Source organism: Agelaius phoeniceus, chromosome 12 (assembly GCF_051311805.1).
Source record: "Agelaius phoeniceus isolate bAgePho1 chromosome 12, bAgePho1.hap1, whole genome shotgun sequence".
In the NCBI taxonomy this organism is placed as follows: Eukaryota; Metazoa; Chordata; class Aves; order Passeriformes; family Icteridae; genus Agelaius; species Agelaius phoeniceus.
Window position 1 is genome coordinate 9,760,730 of NC_135276.1, and position 23,960 is coordinate 9,784,689.

At 39.1% G+C, this 23,960-nt stretch overlaps 1 protein-coding gene across 1 annotated transcript in view; it reads left to right on the forward strand.

Moving 5' to 3' along the window:
* The window catches only part of TENT4B (terminal nucleotidyltransferase 4B), a 41,447-nt gene that overhangs the window by 2,528 nt on the left and 14,959 nt on the right, over nt 1-23,960 (forward strand). Inside the window, exon 2 of the mRNA XM_054640763.2 lies at nt 18,829-18,952. Coding sequence (XP_054496738.1) covers nt 18,829-18,952 — 124 coding nt within the window. The remainder of the gene's footprint in view (nt 1-18,828; nt 18,953-23,960) is intronic.

Below are 23,960 nucleotides of genomic sequence, written 5' to 3' on the forward strand. Positions count from 1 at the left end.
TATTTTAACTGTTTTAGTCACTGTACCTTGGAACATTCTGCAAATTTCTTCACACAACTTAAAAGTAACATGTGTAGAACATACTAAGTACTGAATTTTTTTAAGTTAGTTTTTGGACTCTGGTTGTATTCTGCCTTGTAACTTATTTACTTGGAGGCTGAGGAACATTTTTAGAAGTGCTTTGCTCTCTCTCTGTCTTGTAAATTTGTAAATTTTTTTCTATATTGAAGATATAGGGTGGAAAAGGGTAAGTTTCAACAAGAGAGTAATTGTAATAATGGGGTGAAAAAAGAGTGAGCTTCAGCAAGAGATTAATAACAATAATAACAACTTTGCCAGAGTATTCAAAGTGTTGCTAGAGTTAAATTTTGGTGGAATCAGTTTCAAACTCCAAGTGGTAGGCCCTTGTGGAGTTTTTTTTTAACAGTATCAAGACATACTCAGGTATCTTAGTCTGCATGCGTATTGACTGTCTAGTTTGTGGCATATATTTACATGATCCTGAGCTTCTCTTTCAGCTATTTCCTTTATTCGAAGCAGAGCAAGGTCTCTCAAAGAGTGTCTCTCAAATACACCCCTACACTGCTTTTCCTAAATTACTGAAGTTTCCTTTTTAAAAAGCTACAACAAGTTTTAGAGGCTGTTGGCTAACACTCTCAAATGAAAAATTGTGGAAATAATTGTTAAAAGGAGCAGAAGCTTCCTAGGAAAGCCTAGACAATGCCTAGGTCCTGTGAAGGTTGCAGTGTGACTGGCTGCTGGCAGGGCTGGCTGAAGCCTCCTGGACCTGAGGTGCTGCCTTCTCTCCCCACTGCAAGCTTCTCTTTAACAACTGTCTGTTCTCTGTCTGCATCTTGAGGCTCTGGGCAGTAAGCATGGATAGAGAGGTTTGTAACCAGGAAAATGAGGTTGTTGCTAAAGTAAATATTTTAAATTCATTGTTTTCAATGTAAACTTCCAAAATTGTGTTGTAGCAGTTAATGGGAAAAAAAGATACTGGCATTACTATGTTAGCATAACTTCTATGTTAACAGGTATCTTTTTCTTCCCTGATTGTTATTATGCAGATTGTGAGAAAGTAGTAATGGCTCTCAGTGCTTTTCCCTCTGTATCATCCTGTAATTTTGTTAAATTGATCACTTCAAACCTTGACTCTTTGGAATACAACAGAATTGTGGAACAGTCCCACCTTCATGAAGATGAGACCAGATTTGCTGGCAAGCACAGTTGAAAGCTGACATGTGGCATTCACATTTCCAGTGCAAGGATGTCACTTGTTGTATATGGCTGTGCAAAACCAGCTCTTAATATGCAATTTTATTGATCAGCTGTCTGGAAAACCAGTCCAATAATTTTTGGCAAGTTGAACAGATTTTGTAAACATAACAGTATGCAACTAGCTGTCTAAAGATTTAGGTAAGGTAAACGTTGGGATAGAGATTTTGGTTAGAAGCTAAGTAGCTGTTCAGTTAAATCTTGATTTTTTTCTGCCAGGTTTGAGAAATACAATCTCTTAGTTAAGGCTATGTACACATATAAAGAGATAGTCAAAGAATTAAAAAATAACCCACAACAGTATTGGGTTTGGTTTCAAGATAGATTTTTTCTGAAGTATGCACAATATTCCTAACATTTTCCTGTGCTGAAATACATTCAATACAAGGGAGTTTTTGCTCTCTTGGAGTTAATGTGCTGTTGTGTACATTGTATTCTGGCTTATCTTTAATGTTTTTCCTTAGTCTAAGTTCTCAGACTTGCAGTTCTATTAATAATGCAGGTGTTTGCATGACAGGTACTCTACTGTATTGTGGCATTCTTAACATGGTGATTTGTGAAATATCACTGTAAATCAGTTGTGTAGTGCTGCCTGCAGGTTGCTTTGCACTAGTCAGAGTCAGCTTCCATGTCTCCCATCCTCTGGGGACTGTCATCAGACAGCAGTTCTGAAAAGAACAGATAATGCAGAATATGAATGAAAAGTTTCACAGCATGAGAATGATGTTACTATTAGCTTAATACATACCTTTAAAGAGTTAAATTGTGTTTGCCTTGGCAGGGTAGTTAGTAGCAAAACTCAGGGATGTAGGAAGATGTGTGGGTTGGGGGTTTTGGACAGGATTCTCTGTGTGTGTGTGTGTGTGTGTGTGTATCCCAAGGGCAGCAGTAAATAATGTTAGTAGTGTCACAATTAGAAAGAAAAAGTATTTGGGATGTGAAATGTCTATTTTACAGCTTTTACCATGTTTAGATTGAGCCTGGCTAAAATGTGAGAAAAGAACTGCTGAAACAAGAAGCCTTAAGTGCAACAAAACCCAAAAATAAAGACCTGCACTTAAGTTTGGCCTATTTATTGTAGGTTTCTGTGATTCTTGTGCCAAAGGAAAGAGCCCAATGCTACACAGTTCCCAGGAAGGAGATGTGGATTTGGGACTCTGTAGGGAGCTGTTTTCACAGTAATCTGCAGCTGAAGGCAAGAGCTCAGTTAATGTGTGAGTTTAAGGAGATAAATTTGTGATGTGTACTGCTGAGAAGAAACATTGATTAGATAGAAAACTGCATTTTGAAATACTGAATGCACTTTTTAAAGTACTGATAGAAACTTTGCCATGAAAGGGAGAGAATCCTGTGACCCCCACAGGAGGGGGTTGCACACACACATGCACACACTCCCACGCTGCTGAAGTGGTTGGCACAGACTTGAGCACACTTCTGCTTGTTTAATGTAAGGGTTCTCAGCATGTTACCCAGGATTGCAGAGAGTACCATGAAATAAAATCATAACTACTTTAGGGAAGAAAATAGCTTAAAGCCATAAGTCTTTGCTACAGAAATTCCATTATGAGTTTTTCATATGAAGTTTGCCAGCTTCTCAGATCTTTTAGTCTCATTTTTGAAAGAAGCCAAGTGCATTAAGGCAAACACAAACCCATTGTCCCAGGTGTGAGCTGACCAGAGGAGATGGAGGCACGTTAAGGCAGCTGTCTGCCTGTGATAACTTACCCTGCATGTCCCTGGCTCTGTTTGCTCAGGCCCTTGCATGGTATCAGCCTTGGGAGCATGATTTCCATGTGGGCTGGAGCACAGACAGAAAGAGCTGAGGGTGATGTGAGCAGAACAAGTCTGTGAACCTCTAGCAAAATATAAAACAAGCTGGAATGCCTGACTTGGGGGAAATCTAATAATTTGTGTGGGTTTTCATCATATACTCTTAAGTGCTTAAATCAAATGCAGGGTTGTTGCCTGATTTACTGTTACATTATTTGACACAAAAGCTTAATGCAGGTGAAACAAACAAACAAACAGACTTCTGGTGAAACAGCAAGGTGTGTGCTGTTAGAATAACAGTAATTCTGTTTGAATAGTTGCACGTGTTTTGGATTTGGTGAACTCACGTACATTAAAACATAGGCTGCCCTGCGAACATCACATGTAAAAAGGAGTTATTTGGAAAAATCCATAGTCACTGCTTGCTTCCTGAGAGAGCCTGCTGGAGCAGCACTCAGTGCTGGCTCCGTGGCTGCTGTGAGGTGCAAGTGCAGGGATGTGACTGGAGTGCAGATCCTTTCTTGTACCCGCCTGATGAGAGCCACTGTCACTCTCTGTCTCGTCCTGAGTCGTGCCACAGCACCCTCCTGGCAGTACCCTTGTGACAGCTTGTGCAGCTCTTGGAGGCAGTCAGCTGTGCTTTATGAAGTGAAACTGGATATTTCCCACAGCCTCCTGTAGTAAGAAATGACTTCTTTTGGAGGGGCTGGGAGAGAAAAACAGATTTACTAGGGATGAAGATGTGGACTGAAGGCAGTTTGATGAAACCTTTTGAGAAATGTATGGTGAATATTATATAACAGTATTACTTGAGGTTGCAGGATTTTGGAATAGAGCCAACATTTTGGCGTGTTTTGTTTAAACAGTTTAAGGAGGACTTCAGAGGCTGCTGATTTCTGCATGTGCAAGGGAACAGCATGTGGATGTATTCTTGTGAACTGTTCTGTTTTCTCCAATTCATATCTTCTGTTTGGGACTTGGATACCTATTTACCTTGGAGTGGCTATATAAGGAACACAAGTTTGGCAGACTTTTTTTTGGTAGATGGAGATGTCTATATTAAGTAATAGGAAGAGTGTGTCATTCCCTCTTGTGTGCTTGCTGATTCCCAAGAGCTGCTGTGTGTTTTATGCAGCAGTATGCATTGAAGAAGGAGGATCTGTTCACCCTGAATCTTTATTAGTGTCATATCAAACCATGTTGGGGTTGTAGCTCTTACTTTTTAATTGTCAAACTGTTAGCACAAGGTCAGTTTTAGGAAGCCTGGTATCACGTTGTCAGTCCCAGGAAGGACAGATAAATGGAGACCTGTATCATGAGAGCGCATTATTGCTTTTCTCTTCTCTTCAATTTTTTTTCTGCTCTCTCCATATTATACATTGTTCCTCTCCGTTTCTAATAATTTATTTAAAATTAGAATGTTAAGTCTGTTTATCACTTTAGGGATTCACTTTAAATGTGGTTTTCAGAAGCTGTGTGCATAACTTTGCTATTAAAATGATAGAATAGACTAAAATAGGAGTACTTAATATTTCTTTTTATTGATCTCATCATGTGGGGGTTCTGAATACATCTTTCAATATGATCTATGTGCTCCCAAAATCATGCATATGCCAAAATTTCAGAGATGACTGTTCCTTCAAAGCTTTTTGTTTATGTTGTATGTGATGTAAAACAGTGGTTCCTGTGCTCTCCTTGCTGGATGTTGGAACTGGCAGCAGGAGCAGAATGCAGCCTAGAGCCAGCTTAGGTGTTGTGTTGAGGGAGGGAGTTGTGCTGGTAGTGATAGAGCAACACAACCAGTGCAGATCTTGCATAATACATAAGATTTGCATATAAGCAAATAAATGCTATTGCTGTTCTTAGTGGGCAGTTGGAATGCTAATTTATTATTTGAACATGCTGGGAATTCTTAAATTATGAGTGTTTCTCTTTTTGAATTATCTTTTTGGACGAACTGCTAAAGAGTGCTCAAAATGTCATGAGTATTTGAGTATGGCTTTCTGTGCCTTTGCCTAGAAATGGGGGCTAAAGGAAATATTTCTATAACCAAGAAAAAGAGAGGAAAACTGCTGAAGTTGATATGAGCTGCAGATGTTTTTCCTAGGCTGCAAATAGCTATAGCAGGAGCAGTTTGAACTTTAATAATTTTGTAACTTTAAGCAATAAATAACAGCAGAATTTTTTTTCCAGCAATACTATGAACTTAAGATATCAAAACAGGAGACAGACATGAATTAAGGGAACAGAACTTTTGTTTGTAGGTTTGTACAAAACTCTCTCCTACACATCACTAGAGCCAGTATAAATCTTCCCAGTAACTTTGTATTGGTGATCCTGGTGTATTCTATCATAGTCATGCAGTCAAGGTGTCAGTATTGCTGCATTCAGTACAGGTCTTCTGATCCTGCCTGTCCCTGATGGCTGTCTTCCTGACCCTTAAAGCTGTGTCACAGAATCTGTGAGACCCTGAGCCACACAGATCGTGTCCCTTGGGGCTGCCAAGCTCTCAGGGTGGGTCATGGGTGGGAGGGCAGCCCTGGCACAGCAGCTCAGAGTGAGGGTGAGCTGCTGCCTCGCTGAGGCTGGGCTTGTCTTGTGCTGGGATGCAACAGCATTTGTTGATTTTCTTCCTCCTGTAGTAACAATTAAGATTATTTGGCAGCCCTCACTCCAGATCAGCCTCTTTGACAGTCTCATAACATCCTCCATGGTATGACACCTGCCTCTGACTTATTCAAAAGTGATGTTCAGTGAAAGAGGCACAGTGTTGCAACAATGCCTTGAGAAGGCTTTATGGTGTGCTATTTTGCATCGCCATACTGTATTGCATACATTGTGCAATTTTTTGTTTTGCATTGCATTTTTTAGGATTTTTACTGGACAGCAGTGGTAGCAGAGACATAAAATCAAAGTCAATGTTTGTGCACCTCCACTCTTCTGTCGTGTCAATGTGGTCTCTTATTGGAGAAGTAGCCAACACTGTATTGAAGATGTGTTGAAGGTGTTAAGACAGCATGGAGGAAATAGTATTGTGATTCTGCAAGTAATAAATATAACAGGGGACAAATTCAAATATTAAAAACCTCTAAACCTTCTAAATCAGGGAAATGAGGGAAACTCTATGATAAGGGAGAGGTGTATAGGTGAGTAACAGCAACATTGGCTCATCACCTTCCCTCAGTGTAGATTCACTTTCAGTTACATTTAAGTACACCCATTGAAAGTGTCATATGATTTCTTACAATTACTTTGTTTATGGATGCAGCAACACCTGAAAGAACTTGCACTAACCTGTCACAAATATTAAGTATAGATAAGCCTTTCTTTGAATGTCTTCTAAAATACAGCATGCAGCAATGTTGTGCTGTAGTTTGAGTGATGACTAAGGTGATGATCTTTCTGTTTGAGTCACGGTGTATGGTCTCAAGACAGGGAGTCCTTAATCAAAGCTTGTTGACCCTGCCTGACCTCTTGATGCTGTGTTTAAGCTAGACTGAGGAAGTGTGATAGCTTACTTTCTTAAGCTTTCTTAATTCTCACTGTTAATTTTAGAGCTGTTCACTTCCTATGTTACTTTAGGAATAGCTATCTTTTCCTGTGTGCCTCAAAAAGCAAGTGGTTTTTGTTCTGGTTTTGAGGGATTTTTTGTTTGTTTCATTTCAACAGGGTTGTTATAAAAAGTATACTCCTTTCTATGCATTTGCATTCCTCCCCCTTATCCCTCAGTAAGATTTTGGCTTTAATCTAAAGTATGCATATCATTTCTGTAAGTGGTGTGAATGACTTGTGCCTTGCATCTGGCTTTATCTCTTATGTATTCAGAGGCACTCCTGGTTGGCAAGCTTTCCACAGTTGCCAGTTAAAGTCTTGAGTTAAACATAGTGTGCTGAAGGAACTGTCTTGATCTGAATAATGGTCATGATTGCACATCACAGTCTTAGGTCGCAGTACTGAGTCAGGCTGAAAAAATTAGGTCCTAAGGTTAATTTTATTTAATTTTTGCTTTGTTCTGTTGCCCTCTCCAGTTGGGTGATTCAACTCATATGTTTGAGGATCTTCTATATACTCAGCCTTCTGGTTGTGCTTCAGCCTCAGTATCTTACACTCATTCATCCATGGGGAATGACTACTGTAGTAGTCATACTTGGCAGGTACTCACATGAGAAAATTTTCATGTTGATTTTTGCCCTGAAGAACTAGTTTGTCATTGAGCTAAGCAGCTTCTTTCCATGTACCTCTGCTTCCAGCATCAGGTGGAAGTTTGCCTCATCAAGCTGTTAGATTACTTCTTATGGGATAGTTTTTGAGATGAGGCAGAAAGGACAGTACAGTCCTGCTTCTTTTGCTTTCTTGTAATTACTTTGTACATAATGTGCATTGTTTTCTATCTGAATTTTAACTAACCAGTGATCTTCTGAAGCTGCTGTTGTTACAACCTGGACAAAGGTGACAGGGCACACACAGTTGGTAAAAGATAAAGTTTCAATGCCAGTAAGTAACAGTGTCAGCTCCTGGCATAGAAGTACCCAGGAGTAAAGAAGAGAATAACTGTAGCTTTCCTCCCTTGTTTTTTGTGCAGTGTGGTATTTGCCTGTAGGCAGCGAGTCACTGAACATTATATGCTGTAATAGTTCACTTCAGCCTTTGCTGCTCTGAGGCAAAGCTGCTGCAGACATGCTGAAACATGCTCTTTCAGTTGCTATTGATTCTGCTCTTTGTGGAGCTCACAGCAACCCTCTTATACCTCTCTTACAACTGGTCACTGCTGCATCTTCTACTCATTTTTTGGGTACACAGGACACTTCTACATAATCTTCAAATTATTTTTAGAGACTGTTTCCATCAAGTGAGTTGGATGAATCTTGAGGGTGTTTCTGAGAGCTCTGCACAGCCTTTCACTCTACATTTGCTACTTCTATTGGAAGTGCACAAATGGAAGTGCATCTTTTGTTCTGTGCACAAATGTGTCAATGCACATGTGGATGGCATGAGCAGGTGTGCCAAGTGAGGGATGCCCCATCCTGGAGGGAGTTCCAGTAGTCACCTTTGTGATACTAGCTCTGAGTCAGACCATTAAAAGTCCCCCTTTTTCCATCATGTGCTGATTCTTCCATCTTCATGTCCAAGCAAAACCCAGCATTTGAGGTAGCTGTGTGAAATCTTCACTAAGTCATCTTTCAGTATGGATTGCTCTTTTAACATTTTGGATTCACGGGGAGTATTCCAGTGCAGTATTTTCTTGTATTTTCTTCTCTACTAAACTGCTTCTTGGTAGTTTTCTGACAGATATACTAGGTGAAGCTTCAGGGGAAATTAAGAAGATAAAACCCCATGATTTGATCCTCAGGGTTAGTCAGGGACCAACTTCTTCAGGTACTTGCAAAGATGAGATCTGTCACCTATGTTAGAAGAAGCATTTTTTGCAGTTCATGACATGGAAGCTCTTAAGCATGCATGTTTATCACTGGGCTGATGGAGGTGACGTGGGAAACATTTTTCTGTGATCTGCTTAGGTAGTGTCCTTTTTTGCTTGTTATTGTTTGTAGCTTTCTATCATGTGACAATAAGGAGAGCAAATGGAGGCTGTTGACTGCAAAATACTTTGCAGTGTTACTGCTCCCACCTCAGGGTGTTTCTGGTACCTGTGCATCCTGCCTTGCAGATAAGAGTATCTGAGGACAAGAGAACAAATCAGAATATGAACATTTTCTAATTTTAAGGGAGCATGCTCCCTCCTTTAAGGGAGCATAATACTACATCATGAATCCCAAAATGAGTACTGCATTGTTTAATTTGAACATAGTTCACTGTGCACACCCCTACTGTAAAGATAACAATTCATCAAAATAAAAAGTTACCTGAAATGTTCCTTGCACCTTTGCCAGAGTGGATGTGATTGTTCCTTCCCTTTAAAGTGCACCCACTACAGTGGCTTTTAAGCATTTAGAAGTGAGAGGGGGAGCTACATCTGTGATTTTAATTTTGCCTGACTATGACAGCAGGGCATCTAAGCTTGTATTAGTACTGTAGGAGAGTGTCACCAAAGTAACAAGTAATAAATGGGTGATAAACTTGTTTCAAAACACGTAACTTGGGGTCATTCTTCATTTTGCTCAGGGAATAGAAATTTAACCTACAAACTCAACCTTATGGTTTTAATTGTAATTGTAATAATAGCTTTAGATATTTTCATAAGACATTTTGAACACTTTTGATATAGGAAATGTAGCAAAGTAATTTGGAGCTCAGTTTTGTATTCCTTGAATGTTCCAAAATGCGGTGCAAAAATCCCTTCTCTTAAAAAAAAACCAACCCTAAAAAAACCCCACTGTCCAAAAGACTGTGAATATAAGAAGATGCTGGAAAGGCTTAGGAATCTGCATTGACTTTCCAGATGGCATACTGGCACTTCAGATTTAATTTGAAAATGTTCTTATTCTGGAGCTGTAAAGTTATTAATGAACTGCAACTGTGCCTAGTTATTGGACTTAATAGTTTTATATTAAATTATTATTTTCAGTTTGATCCCACATTCCTGAAGGAGAGGTGTTGAGAGTTTGATTCTGTTCTTGGTTCCCCTGCCTGCTGAGCAGTTCCAGAGCAGGTTTGCTGCACAGATGGACGTGCAGAGGGTTTCTGGAGCGAGCGGAGCGCACGCAGGGTGCGGAACTGATCTGTGCGGCCAAGCGAGGGTGGGAGCCCCCACCCCAAACTGCCTTTTGTCCTGGCTTCCAGGTGAGCAGGGTAAGCCTGGCATCGTGGTAGGGTCCCCTCCTTCTTAGGGACTGCTGTGCACTTGTTTGGAGTAGACATCTGAGAGTGTAAATCGACTCTGATGGAAGGAGACAGGAGTTAATAATTACACTGCTCTCCATTCTTTCATTTAACTAATCTTTCAAGTCAAATAATTTATCAAGTCATAAACAAGAATATTTGCCAGGCAGAACCCAGTGTGTGTGTGTGTGGAAGTAAGAGTTTTCTCCACTCTGTTCTATGTGAGAAAACCCTGTGCAAGGCTTGCCAAGCTTCCTGTTGGGTGACCTGCCAAGCTTCCTGTTGGGTGCACATGGTGGCAAAGGTCTGTGCAGGCTTTTTGCTCCCATCAGAGTTTTCAGGTGGAGGTTTTTTCCAAGCCTGTTATCCTCCAGCAGTACTCATCAGTCTGCTGGGAGTGTGTTAGTCTCGCCTCTGCCCAGATAGCATGTGGTGCTAGTTATCAGAAGGTCACAGATTGTTTGTTTATGTGATAATATTTACTACACTAACAAAATAGAAGCAATATACTAGAGCTCTATAAAGATCTGTGCTACCTGGCTTTATGGAGACACACAGAAAGGCAGATTACATGACCTGCTGTTTCCTTCTGGTTTGGTTTAATGGTAACACCACTGGTATGATTTGCAGAACTGATGTAATAGACTTTTATTTGTTTTAAAACTCCTGCTCATACCTGTTGTGCTGGTTCAGAGGGGGTCAGAACTATCTGTGTGTTACAGTAATTTAGTAGTTGTAGCTTTTGTTACAGCTCTAACACAAACCCAAATGTTTCTGTTTTACTGGGAAAGGTTAACTAATTAACATTAATTTAACTACTGTTGATACTACTTTTACTTGTTAGCTCTTGTTTTAAAGCAAACTTATAAACTGTTGTTTGGTCTTTCTGAGTGCTTTTTTAAGCAAAGGGAATTGACAGGCTGAGGAGATCCTAATTCCCTACTGTAGAAAAAAGATACCTTCAACTTCTCTGTGGTTTTGAATATTTAGGAATTTACCTGAAGCTGTAATTTCAGAATATACAAAGTGCATGCTAATAGTTGCACTTTAGGGCTTTGAAAAAATATATATCTGTATTTTAAATGATGAGTTTGCAAACTGCTTAGTCTGTATGTGCAGCTGTTCCAGCAGACTAGCACTGTTTTGCAAGTAAGCTAAAGAAAAACCATGTGGCTGTATTTTATAGGAGATGTTAGAATTACTGGTGTGTTTCAAGATAATTAGATATTACTAGAGTTGAACTCTCTGTCATTATGAAATAAATCAGCTTCTTCCCATTGCTGCTCTTCCCACTGTTTTTCCTGCACAAAACCTTTTTCTCCTGCTCATTTTTTTGTTTTGTAAGGACTTTTTCTTTCAGATCACTTGAGGTAACAGTTCCTTTTTTTTTTTCTTCACTCCTCTGTTAGCAAAATGCATCTTCCATCACCTGAGGGAAGAGAAGCAACAGACTCTCACAGCACTTGCTTACAGAGATGGGAAGGAGGGATGATATGGAGATACTTCCCAGGGAAGAAATAGAAGGTTATTCCCACACATGCAGTGATTCAGCTGGATTGTTTTTATGTACAGTGTGATTGAAAAAAAAAAAAAAGCAGTGGGAAGTAAGGGTATTTCTCAAAACAGTCTTTCCAGTTGGCATTTGATGTTTTTGCTGGAAATGCTGCAAAAAATCAAGAGCAAGACTGAGAATGCATATGGCATGGATTTAAAAGCCAGTGGATTAGTTGCCGAGTTACACTTCAAATCACTTAGTGGTAGGACTAATTCAAGCATCTGATTTATAATTAAAGTTCAGTAGGATTTTTCCCCTCTTGAAAGACAGATTTCTGTAGGAAGAATTCTAGTACATCCAAGTGTACTTTAGGAAGGCAAAGCACACAATAAACTTTATAAACAGACAAAAAATGCTCACTTTTACCTTGGTAGGAAAAGAGTCTATTACATTACTTCTGACTAAAGAATATGCTTGGGAATTTTAGGTAGAAGTAGCTCAAATCAGTTTAAAGAAGAGAACACTCATGCTGATTGAAATAAAGGGGCTATAAAATAAAGAAAAAACTGGAAAGATAGAGATACCAGTTTAAATAATTAAAAAGAACTGTCCACATTTCTTCTTAGTCCAGGATTTTTATGTCTCTACTACACCACACTGTTTCCATAAAGCAGTGCTATTTTAGTGTCTTTTATGATGCAGTTAAAGCCATAAGTTAATGTAAAATACAGAACATAGGTAAAAAAAAAAAAACATTAATTTGAGGGATTTAGGGGCAGTGAGTGTTGACTGGAGGAAGAAATAGGCTTTCAAGTATTTGCACAGTATAGAAAGTGTAGGTCTTGTAGTGTAAATTTAGTGACTTTTTTTCCCACAGCATTTGAAGAAACATGCATAATCAGTCCACCATAATTGGTGGAAGTGAACAGACTATCTCCATGTTTTCAAAACTCAGTATCAGCATGATCAGATTAATCCCAAAAGACTTTAGTCCTGGAAATAAGATCAGGGTTCCTCAATCATTTACACATTTGTGGAAATTTTGCTCTCTCTTGGTCCTAAAAGGCAATTCTTTGAATTTCACAGCAGATAACAAATGTTAGTTAAAAAGGGCAAGCTGGTTTTGGGTAAACCCTGAAAGCTACCAGAGGTGGTTGCCAGAGGTGTTTTTTTGGGTGTAGCTGTGCCCTTTGAAGTTTTGCTTGCATCTTTCCACCCTTTGCCATCCTGGGGGGCTCAGGGGGCTCAGACTCCTCCCTGGGCTCCCCACACCTCTGAGAAGTGGCTGCTTTACCTGAACTGATCAAGGTGGTGGGATTGAGCTTGGCTAACTTTGCCTGGCTGGGTTAGGTTGGTTTGTGTGATCCTGTTATAACAGACCCTGTGTCTGGGAAGCCAGGCACTGGTAACAAACACCTGGGCTACAATGGACAGGGACAGATACAAACCTCATTTGCCTGCCTGTCTGCAAAGGGAAATTCTCCATTTGCACCTTAGAAACTGTTTATACAGTGCATATCCTGATGTTTAGTGATGTTTAGCAATCTTATGGCAGTGGAATACCTGTTTTTTCTGTGGCATGTCTGTTTTTAGGTAAACTGTGAAAAGATGGTCTGTGAAGCTGTAATTCAAATGGGAGAACTGAAGAAAAAAAATGTGTGATATCAAAAACCCAGCTCCTTAAGCTTTCTTGGTTTTGTCAAGTTGCTATTATGGACATGTTTTGGGATGTTTGATTTTAAAGCTCCTGTAAGGCATATGTGTCTCAAAATATGATTACTATGTGACCTATAATATATTGATATGGTTCAGTAACTAAGGATATAAAACTTGATAGTCAAAGTCTCTGAGGCTTTTGAAAATTGTTTCCTTTATTATGCATAATTTTATTTTCTTATGAGGACTGATGTGTCAGTCACCATGAAACTTAAATGCCTATTAAATCACCTGCAAATGCAGTTAAGTGGTTTTTTTCAGTAGCTTAAGCCAGCAAATATTAAAAGGATTTGTCTGCTATGGAGGCCCAGGTGGTTGGGAAAGAACCTCAGCAGATGCTTCATATTTACAGTTCCCTTCAGGACTCTAATGTTTGGTTTTGCCTGAGTTTGTAGGTGGGAAAATAATTTGTGATCTTTACAGTGTCTGCTGTTGTTCCTACTTCATTATTCAGCACATGTAGATGGTAATAGTAATCTAGAAAATATTTTATTAAGCTTGTGGAAAAGCAGCGTTAAAATTGAAGGTTAATTTAGGAAGGTGTTGAATTCCCTAATATAATTGTGAGGGGGAGAGTGAGGATTTGGCTTTCTCTGTTTTTATCTTAATACAATTGTTGTTCAAAACTATTTCAGAAGCAAGTAGGTCATGAATAGTAAGGGGTAAAGCTTTGTTTAGTTCATGAAACTTACAAAATTTTGGCAGAATTTACCATGTTTTTCTTAGTAAAATTCCTTTGGAGGCTTCAAACTGAAGTTATTCTCTCTCCTGTGCAATGCTGTGGGAGTGAAGGGATGGATGCAGTTTGGATTCTTAAGTATTGATGCTTTCAGTGGCTAGAATACCTCAAGTTCCTCCTTCACATTCTTCTCCAAAGACAATTATAATCCTGAAATACTACAGTATTTCTCCTTGTTTCCTTCAATTTTTAAGAGTTTAAATGATAGGGGTAATTAAACACTGTCTTTTAGGAATTACTTATCCAAAGAAAACTCAGATACAAAAGGCCCATTTAGTGCTGCAGGACTATGTTGCAAATATCCTTTAAAGTTTAAAGCATAGAGTTTGGGAAGATGGAATTCACCTGTGTGTTCATTGCTTGCTTCAGCCCACCATCCACGGAATTTCTAAATAATTTAGATTTTCATCATTCTGCAAATGAAACTTCCTTCAGAAAACCTGCCAAAACCAAACAATAGTGCATGAGCACTAGATGATTTCTTTGAGTGTAGTTGATATCCACTGTTTTAAATTATCTTCAGTGATGTTGCAAATAGCCTTTTGTGTGCAAAGGAATATACAAGCCCAAGGCAGAGAAGCTCTTTGGGATGGATGAGCAGAATTTTGAACAGTTGGAGCAGAAGCCATGGGTAACGCCCTGATGAGAGAAATTAGAACATGCATGCCTGCGTTATTTCTCCTGTGAAATGAAGAATAAAGAAGAGCCAGAGGAGAGTGGAAGTATAGCACAATTCCAGAATGTCTAGAACAGGAATTTTTTAAAATAAAACCAATTATTCTGGTTAGTATAATACAGTGTGTTGAGACACAAAACAACACTTAACTGCTATCCTGTGATGAAGCAAAGCAGGTCAGAATGATCCTCACCTCGCTGACTGCTCTGCTTTAGCAGGGCTGGGCTCTGCTGCTCAGCTGCCTGGGACAGTGGGGCTGAGGGAATGGCCTCACTCAGCCACTGGTGTGGCTTTCCAGCCCTGGGCACTGCTTCAGTCTGGCTGGCTTCCTCCAAGCTGCCAAAATCTGTGAGGACAGTGGGCTGCTCATTTATTCTGCATCCAGATCTGAGTGCAGAGAAGGGACACTTGTATATCTCCAGTTGTGCTTCATAGTGTGATGTCTCTCCCAGTGTCACTTTGGTTCCAGTTCTGGACTTGCAGCAGGAGAGTTGTGCTGGTTTAGGTGTCAGGTAGCTGAAGTGCACAGCTAGGCCATACACATGGATGTGCTAGGCCACATTATCTGTGTGCTCTGCATATCAAACAGAAATGACATTTTGTTCATACATGATTATTTTTTAATTGATTGCCAGACATGCAGCAAGATTCACACTCCAGAACAATGTCTTATGTAAAGGAGTTTCAGATTCCTGAGTTTTACATTTAGAGCCCACAAGTTGTGCTACAATATAAAGTAAGTTGTGATCAAACTAAGAAAGTAATGTAATGCACTGTGTTCCATGGTACTTGCTCCTCACAAAAGCTGCAGCTTTTCACCTAAGAGACTTGAGTCTCACAGTCTTGTGTTCCTGGTGGGGCCATTCAGTGATGTTACCATGGGAAGTAATTCTTGTGATTTTGCAGCCATAGTTTATTTTTTAATGATGCATTACTGTCCTTCTCAGTGGGACATGAAATTAAATTGAGTGGCTTCATTATAATTCTGTTCTTGCTGTGAAATTCTGATGGAATCAGCTTACCAGACTTGAAAACAGGTGTGATGCAGGTAGAACTTTGTTTTAAAACCTGTTTAGAGAAAAGTGTAGGAGAGCTTTTTATTTTACTTTTCCCTACGTGTTAAGATTTTCTGAAGTACAGGACAAAGAGCCACTTGTTTACTCCTATTTGCTGTAACAAAAATGGCAAACTAATGCTCTTGTGCATGGCAGAGAATTCTCTCCATGCATCCTAAGTATGTTTTGAGTGTGGCTCAGTATGACTATAAAGCCAAATGAAATACCTTTCAATAGTGAAATCAGGTTTATTACAGTATAATTTCCTTCTATAAACAAGTCTCCTTTTAAGGACTTTTATCTGAAATTACTGATGAATGTAATGGTATTAAATAATAAAATACTGTTATGATGCCAAAAAGAACATCTCAGTCTCTTTGATCTTCATTTTGGCTAAATATAGAAAATTTCACTAGAGACTTTTGTAAACAGACTCCATTAATCCTAACAAATTGTTTTGAAAAACAGCAACTGTAATAGATGTTGATTAAGACAGTGAATAACCTTGAGTTTTAATTTTCAATACAGCATGAGTTAACTCCACATTAATTGGAGTCACGCCTCTAAGTCATGTTGTACTGCTCTGAAATCCACGTGTGCCTACTTCTGTTTGTCTTGGCTTTAATTAATCATTCCCTTATTTCTTGGCAGCAGCCTGCTATTGGGCAGGGAAATATGGATCCAGGTGTAGTCTTGAGCCCCTGTAGCTTCTGCCTGCCTTCTGCACACCATGGCTCTGTGCAGCACAGGAGGTCCTGGCAGCAGGAGTCTTGCAGCAGATGAAACACAGATATGTCTGTACTGTTTCCAGCTGGAGTGCTGATGAGAACTCTCTAGTAGTCTTTAAGCCTTTCTTCTGTCATTGAAAAAGTTCAGATTTCATTCTTTTCTACATGTGCAGTGTTTACTAACATTCTGTGCATGTGTAATGTAGGTTTGTGTGTTTGCAGGTAGCTTAATTTTTTGTTTTGCCACAAAGCTTTTCATGACTACCTAAGAATAAGAAGGATTCCATTCAAAGAAATGCAGACATCTGTTATTTATCTTTAGAAAAAGAAATACATCTGGTTCTGACAACGCATCATTATTTTATGTGCTTCTAAAGAATGCAGCAATTGATATAATTATCTGGATTCAGGGTGTCAGTGGAGTTAATAAAGAGCAGTGCCCTGAGAACTGCAGTGTGTGTATGGCTTGGCTCTCTGTGCACTTTGGGGACCTCTTTTCTGATTGCTTTGTTCTTTCAAAGTTCCCTGATGGGACAGGGCAACAATTAACTCCCATAAAGCACGAGCCTGGGAGCAGCTGGGCCCACGAATGATGGGCAGTATGGATTTGTGCTGTGCTGTGCATGAATTTCTCCCCAGGGATTCTCCCTTGGTATCATCCCAGTATGTCTCATGCCATTCAGTGCCCTCAGGCGGTGTGCTGTTGCTCCTCGTGGCTCACCGTGCATGTGGGCATTGAGTCCTTGCTGAAAACACTGCTCCAGAGCAGTTCCATGTGCCTTGTGGATGTCTCCAGCCTGCTCCAGCTGGTCCAGAGGAGCAGAGGCAGAAATGGGGCTGTGTTTCTTGATCGGTTCCCCACTGTGTAGCCCCTAAAAACAGACCTGACTCCCAGGTCTTCCTGTAAGCTGGTATACCAATTACAGTTGAAACATGATTTTTATTTTCAGGAGGTTAATTATTGGGGGTTTGCCCATTTTCCTTGTTACTTCTGGTTTTGAAACCTAGATTAATGGTCAAGCATGTGGAAACAAATTAGCAATTCAGTACACGTGACTAGCAGTGAGGACAGAATGAACTTGGTCATTGAAGTGCTCAACTTGTCCTTTATCAGCTACTTCTCACCTGGATCCAGTACTTGCACTGGGAAGATAACAGTGAGAAAGTTTAAATGCCAACACATGGAATAGCAGTGAAGAGTAGAATTGGCTGGGAAGCTGAAGGCAGAGTAGTCAGTCTGGTGTAAGGTGTAAATGTGGTTTGGAATGTGCACAGTAACTCCAGGATGTAAGCTTCCAAGGAAAGCAAGAAAGCAGCTGTAGGAGGAGGTAAGAGATGTCCTCTGTCAGAGGAGTTTTTCTCTTAGCCTTATCTATATAGAGAGTTATGGGAATGGCCACCCCAAGCTGCCAGGCTAATGTGAGTGTTTCCCTAACTTGGGGAGGAGGGAGAGAAGTTTGTGTTGTTCATAACACTGCAATATTGGAAGAACCTAATGCAGGTGGTGTGAGTTCTTTGCCTGCTCTGACTCTGTTAAACACAACTGTTGGATATTTTAATCAGTTTTGTTGACACCTGTATACAGCTTCCAGTTATTAACATTTGATTTATTTAAGTGTATGTGCAGTAGAGAAGTATTAGATTCCCCATCTCAGCTAAGGGCTTGGTCTTAATAAATTGCTCTCTTCTAGTGGTCCCTCAGAGCTTTAATGAAAGATGCAGTTGTACTTGGTAACTAGAAACAATACATTCTTAAAAGATAACTAGCTATTACTGGAATGGTCATTGCAGGAAACAAATGAAATTAATTTAGTTACTCTGTGGCTGGAATTACGTTATTAGTCAAGTTGATGATGTGTTTCTGGTACTACAGAAGCACAGAAATTTGTAGCACTGTATGGAGACATTTTTATTTCAGCTTTCCTTACAGGCAAGCTAAACATAACTGACAATGAAAAACACATGTAATATGGTAAATTATATATGGGTTAACTGTCTGTCAGTCACTTATTCTCTGAGCAATTGCTGCTGCATGCATGCTATGTATTTTCTGGGGTTATAGGGGGAGAGTACATTTTTAGTTTATGTGACTTCTATAAGCAGTAAAAGAAGCAGTTTTTCTAGCTCTAGTACTGGCACAATTACTGTCAACTTTTGCAAGCGTGGTACTGAATACAGACTGCTGCCTGAAACTCCCTGCCTGGTGCCAAGGGGCTGACTAGGAAGTGTTTTTGTGAAGTGTGTACTCAGAGCTACAGCTGTGTTCATGGTTGAAGACTGAACCATTTCTGTGTTATGCTGGCATTAAAATAGAGTGTGACTTTCAATGTGAATTGAAGGCACTTGGATTTAGATTTGCTTCCATGCTTTTAGCAAATCAAGTGCAATATTGACCTGTTGGCATAAGAAGCTAATTGGAACTAAATGCTACAAAGTGTTGTGAATGTGGATTTTTTTTAATTGCATGCTGCTCTAAAATTGCCCCTTAATGAAATTGAGAACTAGGAGCTTAAAATATTTTTGGTTAGAATAGTTGATATTTCATTTGCATGTGGATTTTTTTCTGATTCCTTGTTCTTTCTCTTTTTATTTCTTAGTCTTCATGAAGAAATCATTGACTTTTATAAGTATATGTCTCCCAGACCTGAAGAAGAGAGAATGCGGATGGAAGTGGTGTCCAGAATAGAAAATGTTATCAAAGAGCTCTGGCCTAATGCAGATGTGAGTAGGACACTGTTTTATTTGTTAATATATAAAAGCAACATTTTGTGCCTGTTTACTTTATGGAATATTGAATCTTGCAAATGCTGTTTGTTTTTCCATGTTAAACATAAAAAGACTTCTGGTGAAATGAGAGGGGTCATCTTTCTTACTCAAATAATACAGGGTAACATTTTCTATCACACATAGGATCAAAGACAAGTTAGTCCTGCTGTAGTCAAAGAAAAGGCATAAGGTGTGGCAATGTTCAGTCTTGTGAATATTTATTTGATAAGATGAATGGAAGCATATCAGACATGTGTATACATGTATTGTGTTTAAAAAAATCTTCTGAAGCTCTTGTCTTTAGTAGTAGGGCTTTTAGTTCAAGGACTTGTGATCTTGAATAAATCTGTTAAGGTGGTATACCAGCAATATCATATTATGTAGACCATGGTATTTTTAATGGGCAGTTATACTACATTGATATATTTTACAAATTTAAAAAACTCAGGAGTCTGTGTTTAGGAAGAAACAAATCTGTAGATCTGTGTGCTGAGCTGTGTAATGCCTCTTTCCACTGAAGATGGGTTTTTGCTAGTATATACTCATTCAAAACAAGAGCTTCTCCTATGCAGAGCTGTGGGTTTTATTGATAAAGGTTGGATTAAAAAGAAGACAGAGAAGTTGCATTTATAAGTCAGTATGGTTTTATGGGGACACAGTTGGGTTTCTGGCATAATTGAATCTAGTTTAATTATATTCTTCTCCTAATATTGTGTTCATTTCCAGAATGTAAATTTCAAGCTGTAGTCATCTATTTGTAGAGAACAGTAGCTGAAAATAAGGGCTTGTTAGCCAGAATAGCAAACCAGATTCAGACAGCAGAATCTCTAGTATAAGGAATGCTCTTTGATCCTGCCACAGTAAAAGACAGTGTTTTGACATGAGTGACTTAAATCCACTGTTAATTTCAAATCTTCTTAACCTGTTTTTTGGAATGCCTTTTTAGAAATTGGCAGAATATGACAGAATGTGAATTCTGTATAGGCTCTATGTATGTGTTGTGTGGGTTTGTGTGTAAAATGTACTCACATTTTCCAAGAGGTTATTGTTATGGACAATGTATCAGCATCATATGGAAGGAGCACTCTCCCCTCTGTGATTGCTGCCTTTGCACAGCTGGAGGGAGGTGTTTGAGGCATTACTCCACAGATCTGGCAATTTTCTCTTTGAGCAAATGCAGTAACCTTTCCATGGGAACTGTGTAAGAGAGCAGCATGTGCCACAGGTGTTGCACAGCTCTCCTCTAGCCCAGTGAGACAGTCAGGTGGACCCTAATCAAGAGCAGGAGCAGTGGTCTGGCAGGCAATAGTGCAGGGAACAGTGTGGGTGCCACACCCTGTGAGTGCCTTGGAGGAGAAGATTTCACCAAAACCACTGAGGCTTCAGCCTAGAGATGTTGCAATTTCCTAGGCAAGTTTGTGTGCTGCAAACCTAACCAGTCTAATGGGGTGAATGGATTTATTACCAGGGGATCTCTCTTTGTTACCACTAGCACTTTGAGTGGGGCACAAGAACATACTGCTTCCAGAGGTACTCTGTGGGACAGGCTTGATCTGTAGAAGTCTTTTGTATTAAAAGTAACTTTTTATGTACATATGTAACATACATGTGTGTGTGTGTGTGTGTGTAACTTTGCATCCTTGAGAAAATTGTCTTTCCTTAAGCTGCTGAAAGGTTTTTGTTCCCCCCAGGTATTTAAGGAGGGGAAGGAAATTACATGTCCTACCACAAGCGACAGCTGACCACTGGGCTTAGCTGTGATGTGACTGAGAGGAAGCACACACTGTGTAGTTGAAAAACTAAAGTTCACTTTTCAATTAGTGCCACTTAAATCTGCCAGGACTGTCTTTCTCCACTGTGCTTGAAAATGTTAGAGAGCAAGAGCGTGCCAGTTCCTTTTTCTCAAGTCAGTAACTGTTCTTCAAAGCCCAACTGCATTTTGTCTGCAGTTGTTACGTTGAGGAAGAATTCTCCTTTTGTATGTCCTTCCGTTTTCTGGAGGCTGAAAGGGAACTGAATGGTGACAACAGCATTACTGTGGTGTTATTTTTCTAAAACTTATTTTGCCAGATCAGCTTGGGAACTGAACTGCTGAACTCAACTGTGTCTGACTTGGACAGTCTCTTGTAATTTTTCAGTCCTTTGAGTTAATCACTAACCTTTTGACAATCTGTGTTGGTTTAGCTACTTCTAAGATTCAGGTTTTGGGTACATGCTCTGGGAAGGTGGAGTGTTACCTGGTCCAATGTCCTCAGCTCTAGCTGTAGTGTAAAGTGATGAGTTAATGTTTAAGCTGTTCATTTTGAGTAGTTGATACAGCCAAACCAGCTTAAATAAACTTGGAAGTTAAACATACACATTTAGCTTGTAGTTTCTCACTAAACACATAGGTAAGATATAAAAAATATATAAATACATAAAAATCCAATACTAAGAAAAGAAAAATAGGGCTTCATGAATTTAAATGTACAGAGAATGTACATGTGGAATGTGCCTGAGCACATCCTTTTTTTTTCCCCCTCCCCTGTTCCACTTAGGAAAAGGCTGAAAAAGCAGATGGAGGGGGGGTAAAACTAGGTATCCTAAACTGTTACTTTATTTATAGAAGTTAGCAATTGTGTCATTTGCTCTCTTACTCAAGGGAATGTGCTTAGAAGGAAACATTCCTAGTAAGTGAGAACTGTTCTTGGCATCAGCAGGACTCTGACCATAAGAAACACTTTAATTACGCTGAAACCAAACAACCCAAAACATTTAAATGAAAACTTTTTAAGACAAATGTAGAAAAATTTGGCTACTAAACAAAAAAGTACTTAAGCAGTTGAATTTAGGATACATTTGTAGTGATATCTTCAGCTTCATGTCCATGTGACCACATAGATCTGAAAAGAGGGAATGTTATATATTTCACACACTTAAATTATGAAGATACTAAGATTGAGAATGAAGGTAGAAAGATGAACTCTATTTAGTTCAACAAACTTCAGAAAATTCTACTGAAAGATGTAGAAGAAAGGGAAATTAAATTGGCTGTGGATGGTTTTTTTTGTTGTTTTGACAGAGGGATTTTGGTACCAGAAATTTACCATGCTTTTGTGGGTTTCCAAGTTCTGTTGTGCTTAGTGAGCATATATTTGGACACATACTGTTACTAAAGCTCCTTCAGGAACTGTGGAATTTAATATGAACAAGTTCACAGAAGTGTGGGATAAACAGTAACAATAACCTAGAGGAGCAGGAGTCATTACACTACTGTGAAGACTGAAGTTATTTTATGAGTGCAAATACAGATCTCTGTCCTCAAGCAATAAAAACATGATCAGCAGCATTGGCACACCACAAAAACTAATGCTTACATCTCAAGTCATAATAGTGTTCTGGTTTGGGATGCTTTCAATGCATGCATGGCTACAGAGCTTCAACAATTTAAATTCCAAATTGATAATAAATCAAAATCCTTTAAAATTCGTGTCTGATTTCTCCACTCTTCCTCTTTTGTCTTTCCAGTTTTTGTGAGAGAGTGGTTGAAATGTGGGTGTGGGTTTCTTTTTTAATAGTTCAGTGTTTCTCATACTCCAGATTATTGTAGAAGAGCAGATGTTGTCTCATTCCTTTTGGTAAAGGTCATATATGTTGTATCAGTAAGTTTATGAATACTTTCAGGGTTGTTTATTCATTAAAGGCTCTCTTTGCTGTTCAGCTGAACACACTATTTTGTTTGATATTGTGAAAGCACATTTAGTTTTTTCCAAACCCATCAGTGGCTGTTTTATTGTGCAAAAGCACTTTTCTGGTGTTTTTGGTGCCCGAATGAACCCTGGTTTGACTGAATCCACTTTCACAGAGGATACTTTTATTACTACCCTGGATAAACATAGTGATTATTATTATTATTACATTCTTAGTTTTGTGATGCCTTTATGCTTTTGTACAATATTGATGTTCATGCTGTGGCACCTCTCACAGTCTTTGGCAGTTTGAGAAGCTATGAACTTTCAATATTAAGTTGTTTATGTACTTTCCATTGGGCTTGGAGTGAGGGGCTAAGAGGAGTGAAGTGATAAAAAATAATCAGGAAGAAGCACTCAAACTGCTTCTTAGTCTACTAAAGTATTAAGGCACTTGCAAAACATCATCTTTTCTTGTCTCCCCCTTTTTCTTATCCTGAAGGGGAAAAACATAAAAAGTGGGTCACTTGACATACAAATAGGTGGCAATCAAGCTGGTGTATGAGACTCATTAAAGCAGAATACTCAAGTCTGTATAAGATGGCTCCAGGAAACACATCAGAAGAATGGCTGAAAATGAGCCCAAATGTGTAGATATTTTTTACTTTGAAGTCTCCCCAACCCCCCTTTGAGGCTCAGCACATGAATCTGACCTCCCTGCAAGGCTTGGCTAAGTAATGAGAGCGTGGTTTTGGACAGCTTACAGGGGAAACCTGATGGTTTACACCTCCAGTGCTAGTAAAAATCCAGCATAACAAAGTGATTCTGTGGGATGTGAAGCTCTCTGAAACTTCTGTTTGTTGTTTAAGCAGAAATAGAGTTGTGCTACTTGCTTTGTAATGCAGGAAAAAAATGGGGCATGATGGAATTGATTTTTTTTTTTTAAGTATGCAAAGCAATGCAAATATGTTAAACTTCGAAATGCTTAAATACTGAGAGGTATACTTTGGAATGTGTAAACAAAAATCAAATTAAACTGATACTGTTTTTCTTAAATATTCTGTCATCGTTAAGCATTTCAAAATCTTGGGTTCTGGGTTTTTGACATATTTGGTCATGGGAACAATTTTTACATTGCAAAGCAGTTGTTTATTAGAAAAGCCAAAGTTATTAATGTTTTATGAGTAAAACAATGAGGATCAGCTGCTTCTAGTACATTGAAGATGTGTATGCTTTAACAGAAGTGTTCAGTGCCTGTTAGCAATACCAAAATCTACCAATGGAGGGTAGCAATA